General features: G+C 39.0%; 1 protein-coding gene across 1 annotated transcript in view; it reads right to left on the bottom strand.

Moving 5' to 3' along the window:
* Nucleotides 1-3,646: 3,646 nt before the first annotated feature.
* Nucleotides 3,647-11,930, bottom strand: part of CHRM2 (cholinergic receptor, muscarinic 2) — a 130,696-nt gene continuing 122,412 nt past the window's right edge. Inside the window, exon 4 of the mRNA XM_012721055.1 lies at nt 3,647-8,921. Coding sequence (XP_012576509.1) covers nt 7,476-8,876 — 1,401 coding nt within the window. The 5' untranslated portion in view covers nt 8,877-8,921 and the 3' untranslated portion in view covers nt 3,647-7,475. The remainder of the gene's footprint in view (nt 8,922-11,930) is intronic.

The following is an 11,930-nucleotide window of genomic DNA, read 5'->3' as shown; positions in this document are numbered from 1 at the left end:
ATAGGATATTAAGAGCTGTGATTCAGCACTTTGATGATATCGGATAAGGAGAAAGAATTTTTTCCTCCAATCCCACACTTAGTTCACTTGAGTGCTCAGTGTCTTCTCTATCAGAGTTCCCAGTGCTCTTTGAAGTAACAGAAAGGTTGTGCCTTTGGGCACTGTTAAGATACAAAGTGAACTGTGTGTGCGTTTGACGTGTGTATGTGTAAAAGTGTGCATATGTGTGTTTTTGTGTCTGAGCTTGTGAGTTTGTGTATGTATGTGTGATTGTGTGTGTGACAAGAAAGGTTAATGAATGGCTATTAAAATACAAATACTTTTCGGCCCTCCCTGGTGGCGCAGCAGGTTAAAGCACTGCACTAAGAAGCTTAAGCCATTTCTGCATGAATTCGATCCCCGCCTGCCCTGGAGGAGATCCACGTGTTGTGGCAGACCTCTCCTGACCCACCCGCTGCTCCCCTCAGCAGTGTACTTCCTCGATCTGCCTGTTCTGCTCCCCACTCTGTCTTTGGTGAATCCTTTCACCCACCGCATCTCTGGCTTGTACTCCAGTTCTGTATGAGTAAATAAATCTTAAAAACAAAACAAAACAAAACAAATACTTTTCACTTGGCATCAATTCTAAACAATGACATAATGGAATTATTCATTCAAAATATTCATATAGATCTTGCACACAACATCTATCTAAATGTATGATGTGTTTTCACTAAATGTCTGATTAAAACATCTTCGATTGGAGGTACCACTGCCAGAATTTAAGCACTCGCTGTATTTCTTTTCTAGTAAATTGTTCAATATAGTTATTTTTAATTCCTGATTCAGAGCACTACACTGAGACTTTCCGAAAAGACAAAGGGAAAAGCCTATGTGTAAGTAAGCAACAAAGTTTATATCTAGGAAAGTATTTCCTTTCCTATGAAAAGTGTTCTAAATGTTAAGAGTTGGCTATCTCAGATATCCTGCCAGTTACCATGAATGCTTTGGAAAAATTTCGTTCGATGATAGAAATCAGTGTGTCTCAAAGGATGGTCTGCATCATGACTGCTTGTGTAGAAGGCAAGTCTGAGAACTTAGTTTAGAATTAATGAATCAAAATCTGGGGTTGGCGTGCAACAACCCATGTTCCACAAGCCCTCCAGGTGATTCTGTTGGAGACTAAAGTCTGAGACCCACTGATAGCTGATGTGAGATAAAATGGCCATGGGAAAGCTACACAGAGTGTCACAAGTAGAAGCACCTGGGCGGTCAGGAAAATAAGACTTACAATGTTGGAGGAATTGCTTCCAGGATAAAATGAATGTTTTCCCTGGCAGCCTATGGCTTAAGTCTCGGCACACTCAGCCCTTAAGACCTGGGTTTGATCCCCACCATGGAGCTGGCCCACATGGTGCAGCAGACCTCTCCTGTTTCCGCACTGCTCCCTTCAGCAGGATATTTCAGTCGATCTGCCTGTTTTGCTCCCCACTCTGTCTCTGGTGAGTCCTCTCACCACTTCCCCTCCTAGTTATTCTATGCAAAAATTAAAAGGATAGAATGAACCTCACATTTGCTGCTTTATACAATAGTTCAACTATTATCAAGATTTAAATTAGCCATCTCTGCAATGCTTTCTGGTCATAGATGCACTAGTATCAATTTTTATATTATACTGGATTGAAAATGATACTTATCATTAAAGCCGCCAAAGATATTTACATTTCCAGTAAAGTTGGAGTTTTAGAGTTCACACGAGCTGCTGGGTATATGGTGAAAATAAATGAGATGACTTTTTGACTTTGCAATTGCCCATGACTCATTATGTTGGTATGTATTTAGGAAAGCAAAGGACAGATTTTCTAGAATTTCATCTATATAACAAATACACATTTCACAACTTACCACATTCAGCTTCTTCCATTTTTGATTGAGAAACTCTGGTCAGGTGCATGGTCAGTGAAGCTGCCAGGCTTTTCCCACCTTCCTGTGGCTAAGCTTCTGCAGCTGAGCTTCCGGCCGCCTGGGCAAAAGGCACTTGGGAGTGTGAGCACGGAGCATGCGCATGTGGAATTAGACCCTTGGGCCCAGAGAACAGGCCATGTGCGTGTGTAAATGCACACGCCTGTGCCTGGGGTGGGGGTACATGCACTTGTGGCAACAAGGCCAGGGACCATAGGCGAGACCATGAGACCGACTATGAATGAGACCACCAGAGGCAGGCCAGAGAAAGATGACAGTGATTCCTGGGAAGCTCGGTTGCCTGCCTGCCTCCCAGGCCCTGCCCAGCCCGGGGCCTGCCTGCTTGTTTTCCGCCTGTGGTGCCTGGGTACCTGTCTCCCTGAGCAAGAACAGAAAGATGTGCAAAACCCCACAGGGCTCTAGACTCTTTCTCTCTATGACCAGAAAGAACACCCAGCTGCCCTGGGTGGGGGTGCTGGTGCTGGAACGTGCTATAAGGTGGCCAGTGCTTCCTGGGTGCAGGTGGTTTCCGTTTCATTGCTGGTAATCACTACACCAGGGATAATATTTGACAATTCATCAAATTCAGAATTTGATTCAAATTCTGAAAATGAAATGAGAACATTTCACTGGCACAATAAGAAACTGATGAGAATTGATTAAAACTCAATGATGTTTTTAATGAAAGAAAAATGAAATGATTTTAGTATAAAGTGAAATCACAAGGGTAGATTGTGGTATAAAAGGCTGAATTTGGAATGGAGAGACATGGAAGTATGTTATAGAAGTTGAAAACACTAGAATTCACTGAAAAATAGCCCTGCCATGGAGGCCTTGGTAACTGAAGTTTAATCAGGCTCTTCAAGCCCTATTAAATGTTCTTAGTTCTTCAAATGTTCAGGAATTGATTTTTCAATGAAAATGCAAGAGTTATTTAGGATTGCATGGCAATTAATGACACTATTGTTAACTGAGAACTCAAGTTAATAGACCCAAGAAAATGTCCCAGGCAGTGTGAAGAGTTGAGTGGGCAACAGGAAAGGAAGAGAGTTTGTTATGGAGTAAATGTAGAAAGAACACTAAGAAATAAACCACCTATTTGCTCATTTCTTGGAGAAACATGCATGATTGCACCACACTAGAACACTTTGGCATTTAATATGTGAGTTGTTGTATTGGACCTACATGAAAAAGGGCAGTTTACAAAAAATACTGTGCTTACACAATTTTTACCTTGTTTTTCAGTATGAAAAACATTCTGAAGGTTATCCTTTCCTCCCAGTATGATTATTTTATATTTGACAAAAATCAGTTAATTTGGATGAGAGCAAAGCAAAATGAATTGGTTGCAATCTCATCAGGCAATCAGATTTGACTTCAACACAGCTGCTGGGAACTGTAACAAGCCAAGAAACTTCTAGTCAGAGACTGCTAGGGCTGTGGGAGCAAAATGCATTGTCATTACGTGAGGTGAGACCAGCAAAGACTTATTAACACATTCCTCCAAGAGGTATTTAAAATCAGTGCCATGCTTTCAAAGGCGATAAAGCAGTTTAATATTAATGAGCAGGATCTTGACTGTATTTAAATCAGAATCCATCAGAAGCACTTTTCTAAAATTGGGCATAAAGAAATCTTACTGCTCTGAAGCAACAGAGATGATATAACATACCAAGTTTTGTGTATAATATATTTATTTGCATACAGAAATATGTATTTCTATTATACAGTTCATTACTTTATTTATAGGATATGTATATTAAGCATACAGCATATTCCAGGAGATACACTTAATATGCACACAGTTCATGCTGCTGCGTGCACCCTTTTAAGAGAAGCATATTGAAGAGGCATGGCATGGTATATACATGCTGCAAATACACTTTGCACAATTCATCCAGCTTTGGGTGCTTCCCTAATCTATTGCAACAACACTGCTGTGGTTGTTGAAAGGGATATTATTCAACTGGGAGAAGGCAGCTATCAATGAACTAAGGAGAACATAAAATTATGTGTCATTTCTTAGTTTATTTTGCTATCATTTGAATGCCCATTTTTCCTCTTTAGGATCAAAAAAAGCTTGAATAGATAAACAACAGGATCTCTGGGATCTCCAGCTTCTACAATCAAACTGGAGTATTTACCTCATGTTAATTATTATATGGATGACTTTTCCCAACACTGGGAGCTGGAATTAAATGAACAATGAATTGTAAAAGTGCTGCCATTTCTTTTTTCAAGAAATTAAACTGTTTCTCCCTCCCCACATTCTTCGTCTCCTCTTCTTCTAAGACCACTCTGGTATATTTACATTATTGCTATGAGGAGAAAAATATTTGATGGATGCTATCTTCCCAGTGACCATCAAAGAGATGAGACATTGTTTCTGTAAGAAACTCTTCATGACTTTAAAGGAAAAATGGCAGCTGCGATAGAACTAACTATCAACTGTCATTTTAATGGATAACTACTTCATCTCAGTTGACTGGACTCAGTAGTGATATTAACTGCACATTAAGATGTTAGAATCATTGTGCTAGAGTGAGTGGTCTCATCATTTTGGGTATGTAGATGTGGCTGTGTTTTCACTCTTATGATTTCTGAATACACTGGGCTCTATGAATTACTGTGTTTCTGATACACAGTTGGTGAACTTTATCTTTTTAAACAGATGAATAATTTGCATTGATATTCTAATAGTGATACAAGATTCTTTTCCCAGTTAAATGATGCTAACTCTAGAATCCCTTAAAATACATCAAGATTTCTCAACTTTGGCACTACTGACATTTTGAACCAAATCCTTCCAGTCACCATGTGCCAATGTGTCTTCCTGGAACAGAGTTGTGACAATCAAAAATTCCTTCACATAGTGTTCGACATCTCTTGGGGAGCAAAACTGTTCCTGGTTGAGAGTCACCAAAACAGACAATCCCAGCTGTAGTGAACAGAGATCTTTAAATACAGTCTCCATATCTTTCTAATCATTTATGATTTTCAGTATTCTTTCCTTCCCATTTTTTGATTTGAGTTGACAAACTTAGATGATGTGTCGATCTTTTAATTCCTTTCTTTAATATTTGGTTTCTTTTTCAAAAAGAGCATAGTGACAATGGCAAAGATTGAGGGAAATGAAGAAGACAATGCATTGGTTGTAGAGAGAAGAAACAGTTTGACTGATGAAGTGTTGATTTGTTACAGAAGACCAAAAAAAAACATTCAAATCCAGAATCTAAATCTTTGAAATTAAGGAATTCTTCTTAACTAAAGCTGAATTTACATCCTTACAGTACGACAAGCTAATATGTGAAATATCCAGCTGGCCAGTTATATTGTTTACAGGAAACCAAGCAGCCCATTGACTTGATATTCATCTCACTTGATTTATTCATTGATTCAAAGAAGAAAAATAAATATGGAGTTAAGATGTAAAGTTTACATCGGTGCACCTGTAGAGTAAAGGAATCTATATAAACAGGTGCTATATGTGTATACATAGAAGATTTGGGTGGGAAAAGCACTGAAGTTATTTGGGCAAGAAGATAGTTTAATAAAGGATAAATGAAACACAAATACTGTTGGCAATTTGCTTCTTACTGTTTTTTTCTGTTGTTGCTTACCTTGTGCTTTTTTAAAAAAAATCTCAAAATGGAGCAAGTCACACACAATGGCCTAAAGACATCATACTGACAAATCATCATGCAATTCATATTGATGTTACCGGCACGATGTCATACTGGCAAGATGTCATAAAGCCCATAAACCTAAAATGCAAAATATGGAAATTTGGAAATACTTTTATAATCTTGATTTCTATCGATTGGGTCATCTTTAGACAATCTGTTTGGAGAGCTATAATAAATATGGAAAAAAAAAGCTGAGGTGAAAAGAATTAATTTTAAATGTGAATCAATGTAGTTCAAGTTTCGTTGTGATAACAAATAAAAACACTAAACATGACAAAATTCTTTATAAAGCCACTATTGGATAACAGTGTGTGTTATGGATTTAATTTTCATGGGCTAGGACTAGAGAAATGGTAAAAAATGACAAAGGCACAATCACCTAAATTATTCTTTTAGATTCATCGAAGCTCAGATGGCCTGTGTTTAGTTATCTACTACATTTCCATCAGGAAGTTTGCTAGACTTCTCTTGGTAGAATGTTAGAGTTAAAAAGCTTAGGGGAAATTGACAATTTGAGGAATACACAACATGTGTTTTCAGTAAATTTGAATTAATCCTTTTCCCCCTCCACAGCATCATAGGATGGTTATAAACAATCTCAGAGGACTCTAAATTGAATATTATACTTTAGCAGGCATTGAAGAGATGGTCTTAATCTCTTGAGGCTGACCCAGAAGTCACTGGTGCCATGTGAGTATGGAAATCCTATTTAGGATTCCTAATGAATAAAGCAACATCTTCTTTCTGCTGACAAAGGCCAAGAGTTCATGTTTTACAAGTTAGCATTTTATACATGGGTCAGGTAGGTTCAGGTTGAAACAAAATGCCCTTTCAACCTTTTGTTTCCTTATTTCAGAATTCATCTGGCCTCAGTAAACTTTCTCACATCAGAATGACCATGACTTAATTGGATGAAACCTTAATTTCAAAAATGGCTTTGGTTTCTGAAGCATGTTTGCGTATTAGTTAGGCTATCCTATTAAAATAAGAGGCTATTTGAGGAGAAATCAAATCATTTCTCATAAAGGATCCAAAGTGAATTCAATCCTTGTAGGCATTTATACTCCCAAGGAATGCAAAGGATGAAGTGGACAAAGGGTGAAATGCCCATTTCCATGACTGTATCTAGGGAAAGTCCTGCACATTTCCTCTTTACACACGTGGAACAGAGAAGTACAAACTCATGTCATAGTGCCATCATGACAAAAGCGGTGATGTGTTCTAGTTAGGGTGAGGGTGGAAGGGTTGTTTGTCTTTTTGTTCGCTTTCTTTCTTAATGGTTGGAAAAAAGGATTGCTAAAAAAATAGCATTTATAATGTCATTTTCCAAATAAAACCGCAACAAAAGAATAATATATACTTAACACTATGGAGATTGTTTCTACAGCATTTTTCGGTTTTCTTTCTCATTGTGTCATGTAGATTTCTTTATGTTTAAATCTCCATGTTGACTTAGGAAGGTTGCCTTTAAACTTCATGTGGATACATGGAAACCAAATAATGGAGAAAAAAAAATGAAGCTGGTTATTCTTCTTGTGCTGTGACTAGCAAAATTGTAGATTCACAAGCCCTTCTTCAAGAAAGTAGAAGATGTAGATCCTTCCTTATATCCACAATTCCAGTATGTCTCTTTTATGATCTCATGGCTCCTAACCTAGTAGTATTTATAAGGTGCAAATTTCTTATACTGGAGCATAGGGACCCTAACAGTGTCACTGCTGGGCTCCTCAATTGCACATCCCATAATTAGACTATAAAGTGCAATGACAGATTTTAAAACTAGGAGCTCTTTTCACCCCTTTTTCTCTTTCCCAGCTCCCCTGGACTGCCTTCCTTCTTTACAGAGTTTTATCTGGTAGCGCCTATGTTCTTGTAATGACACATGAGAAGGTGTTTAAAGGTCTTCTTGAAGGTGGCATTACAGAGTGCATAGCAGGCAGGGTTGATGGTGCTGTTGATGTAGCAGAGCCAGTAACCAATTGTCCACACTGTGTTGGGGATACAGGGTGCACAGAAGGTGTTGATGAGCACCATGACGTTGTATGGTGCCCAGGTGATGATGAAAGCCAGCAGAATAGCCAAGATCGTCCTGGTCACTTTCTTTTCCCGGGAAGGCGGGGGCTTCTTTTTGGCAGGTTGCTTGGTCATCTTCACGATCTTGCGAGCTAACATATTCTGTTTCTCATCTCCATTCTGACCCGATGAACCAACGAGCTCCACAGCGGTATTAGTTGGGGTACACGAGTCTCCTTTTTGGGTCTTGGTGACAACTTTGATGCATGTTTGCTTTGAGTTCTCTTCTTTGGAATAGCCCAGGGAAGTGGAAATTGTGTTTTCATCCTGGGTGATTTCATCATATATCATGTTAGAAGCGACCGCACTGACTGAGGTGGAGTCATTGGAGCTTTCTTTCTCTTCCCCCTGGACACAGTTTTCAGTCACGGCATCTCTGGGTGCTTTGCCGTTCTGGATCTTGCTGTGCTCTAGACCGTCATCGCTGCAGGCTGTGGTGGTGTTGTTAGGCTTCACGATCCTTCCTTGCACCAGACTTGGAGAAACTGGATCTTGGTTGGCCACAGGTTCCTTCTTGTCCTTCTTTATCCTGCTTTTGCTGGCTCGGGATATGTGCCAGTATAACACGGTCATGATGATCACTGGCAAGTAGAAGGCCGCGATGGCAGTGCCAAAGGTGACGGCAGCATTGGAGAAAAACTGAATGTAGCATTCCCCGTCCTTGACAGTTCTCACCCCCACGATGAATTGCCAGAAGAGAATGGCTGGGGCCCAGAGGATGAAGGAGAGGACCCAAGCAGCTGCAATCATCATGCCTGCCATTTTTGTGGTTCGCTTGACGGGGTAGGTGAGTGGCTTGGTGACACAGAAGTACCTGTCAAAGCTGATGATGAGCAGATTCATCACGGAGGCATTGCTGACCACATAATCCAGAGCTAGCCAAAGGTCACACACCACAGGCCCCAAAGGCCAGTAGCCAATCACAGTGTAGAGGGTGTACAAGTTCATGGAGAAAACACCAATAATGAGGTCAGCACAGGCCAGGCTGAACAAGAAGTAATTGTTGACGGTCTGGAGGTGGCGGTTGACTTTGATGGAAACCATGACGAGGATGTTCCCAATAATAGTCACCAGGCTGAGGGATCCAGCCACAAGGACAATAAATACCACTTCAAATGTCTTATAAGGACTGGTCAGAGCCAGGCCATTGTTAGAGGAGTTTGTTGAATTATTCATTTTGTGTTCTTTAGTCAGTAGCCAAGGAGCCAAAAAAACATTTACCTGCAGGGAAATAGAATAAAATGAACAAATATAAATAGTGCTTTAAAATAATTCACATTTCTTTCTTTTGAACTACATTCTTCCCCCAAATCTTCCTGCCCTCTTCTTCATGTTTATCGTGTCCACTTGCTCCAATTTTCATACAAAAGGCAGAGACTTTAAATGAAGGATGTATAAGATGTTATTTTGAATAGTTTCACATGTAGATGTAGCTAAGTATCTATTCTTTGTTATCGTTCAATTAAACTGGGAATAATATGGATGAATTGAATTAAAGAAACCAAAATTGTAGTGGAAATCTAAAACATCAAGAGGTTTCTAGTAATAAACAGTGTGGGAGAACAAAATTATGGCAAAGACAAATAATCTGTAACATTAAATGTGTGAAATTCATAGTCAATAGCACCTTTCCTTCCAGTAACTTCACTATCATAAAATCTTCACTATTGTAAAGATAATACTGATAATGATTATGATAGAGGTAAGATAGTGATATTTTATTAGCCAATACACTCTTCCAATGAGTATGATGCTTCTCTGATCTCTGTTTTACATTTGTAGTATCACACAGCTTTACCCAAATTTCATCTTCTGCAAAAAGTTCATTTATTAAGTGCACAGTGATGCAATTGTACCAAATTTAGGCATGTTTCATTTTTCAAATCACTAGCAAGTCTATTATCTTACATACTATTCTTCCTGCCAAATCTTAGTATAATCAGGCTAGCCTTTGAGTTTGTTTAGTAGAAGAGGGTAAGGTTAAGTAATAAAAACAAAGTCAAGACAATGATGAAGATTATGAGTCTCTATTCAGTCATTCATTCATTCACTCATTCACTTTCTCTGATGAATGTCTTCTGCTTTAGGCATTGAGATAGGTGCTGGGTATTCACTGCTGATAAACACAGGCCCTTGCCTGTGAGGGCAGTTGTTCTGGTGGAGGTGAGATGGGGAAGTAAAGAAACAACTATGAAACTCGACCAGACTTTCTGCTGCCTATTTATATATTATCAGGGCCTGAAGAGCATGAGAAAACATTCAGGATTTTAATCAGATGAACGCTAATGGAATGCATCTCACCATCTTGCCTCTAAAATGGCATATTAGGTATTAATTTCTGGTTCAAAAGGAAGCATTTATCACTGAACTGTTTGTTTAACATTATATATGCTTCAGGGTACAATTTAATGCTCTCACTATGAACATGCTCTTTTATAACTAAACAAAATGTAGCTTCTCAGGCTTATTCCAGATCTCCTATGTCAGAATGTAAGCCTAACTTGGAAATACTTCTACAGCCTTGCTTCTCTTATTTCTTAAAATTATTTACTGTTCAAACAATCTCTCTTGGCTTGATCTTCAAGTTATCACCAACATTCCCAGTGTCTCTTGTGTATTACATTTAGGGGAAAAACACTTTCCTCAATATTAAATTCCTTACCAAGTGTTATGAGAAGTTTGGCTTTATTAAAGCGTAACATAAAAGGTTTACGCATGAGACTGCCGAGGTAAATAAAGGTCTCATCACATAGTCCTCAGGGACAACTAAAGAAGTCTGCGTTTATTCTGTAAGTCATAGAGAGACTTGGAAGAGCTTAATCATCAGAGTGATTTTGATGGAATGGAACTGATATTCCCTTCTACAATTCTTCACATCCTATTTTACCAGTCTCTGCGGATCACACACCATCATTTCAGTGCTAAAGCAGAAATCAGAACCATCTCTTGGTGTCCTACCTCTGCTTTACTACTTATAGTCAAAGGCTAACCATCACCTATCAACACCATTTCTCAAATATCTTCTGAATTTATACTCTGCTCCATTTTTCACATCAGTGTCTTTAGGTCCTACCTCCTCTACCTTTGACATAGTAAACCCTTGGAAAAATTGTAACCTTGCCCCCTTTCACCTTTCCATAAATACCTGGAAACTTCCTTAGATATTCCCTATCCACGACAAGTGCATGCAATATTCCAAAGACAACATTCTGTGTCTCGACTTCATGCTATTTTGCTTAATTGTTTACCTTTAGGCATTTCTTTCACATCTCTTATCCTTACTGCTGAGCTGTCTGTCTCCTTTTCAGTCTTGAGTCTTCACAGGTCATTGGAACTTGTCTATAGACCTTGGCCATGCAGGCCTCTATTCCTTTCTGCTTCCGTGACTCATCTACCATCATTTTATTCTGTTCTGTTCTTATTCACGTTTGTCTGGGTTTGAGGTTTTTGAGTCTTAAGGGACAACAAAGTTAATCCTACTCCCCACATTGCAATCGAGTTCCTTATCAGTCTTTGCAAAGCCCTTCTCTCATTTTTATTTTATCAGCACTTTCCTTCCTTTCAACTTGCACATCCCTGTACCTGAGCTCCATTAGGACTTTCTGTTATGGCTTAGACTATTTCTGTAGTTAGATATGTCGCTCTGAAAAAATAAGGTTTTGTTGGCTTATGATTTAATTTACTAAATAATATTGTGGTCCAGCTTTTGTTTGGTTTCCTTTTATTTTCGCTCAACACATGCTTCTAATTTCACAGTGGGCAATTGTGATATTTGCAATTTCCTTGTATTTGCCAATTCCAGAAAGGCAAATTGTTTTTTGTTTTAATTTGTCTTTCTTTGATTATTGAAAGAATTTGAATTATTTTTTAAATAATATAAGTTTATTTTTACATCATTTTTTTTGCCTTTTCCCATGTCAGTTGTAATTTCCGTGGGCTTCCCATCACCAAAGAGGTTGAATATTTTTTTTAAAAATACACTTAGGGGCCCTCCCTGGTGGCGCAGCGGGTTAAAGCACTGCACTAAGAAGCTTAAGCCAGTTCTACATGAGTTTGACCCCACCTGCCCTGGAGGTGACCACATGGCGTGGCAGACCTCTCCTGATCCGCCCGCTGCTCCCCTCAGCAGTGTATCGTCAATCTGCCTGTTCTGCTCCCCACTCTGTCTCTGGTGAAGCCTCTCACCCTCCGCATCTCTGGCCTGTACCCCAGTTCTGTATGAATAAATAA

Source organism: Condylura cristata, unplaced genomic scaffold, assembly GCF_000260355.1.
Source record: "Condylura cristata isolate star-nosed mole 26May11 unplaced genomic scaffold, ConCri1.0 scaffold00005, whole genome shotgun sequence".
In the NCBI taxonomy this organism is placed as follows: domain Eukaryota; kingdom Metazoa; phylum Chordata; class Mammalia; order Eulipotyphla; family Talpidae; genus Condylura; species Condylura cristata.
Note: the sequence above shows the minus strand (reverse complement) of the source record. Positions and strands in the feature narration are given on the sequence as shown.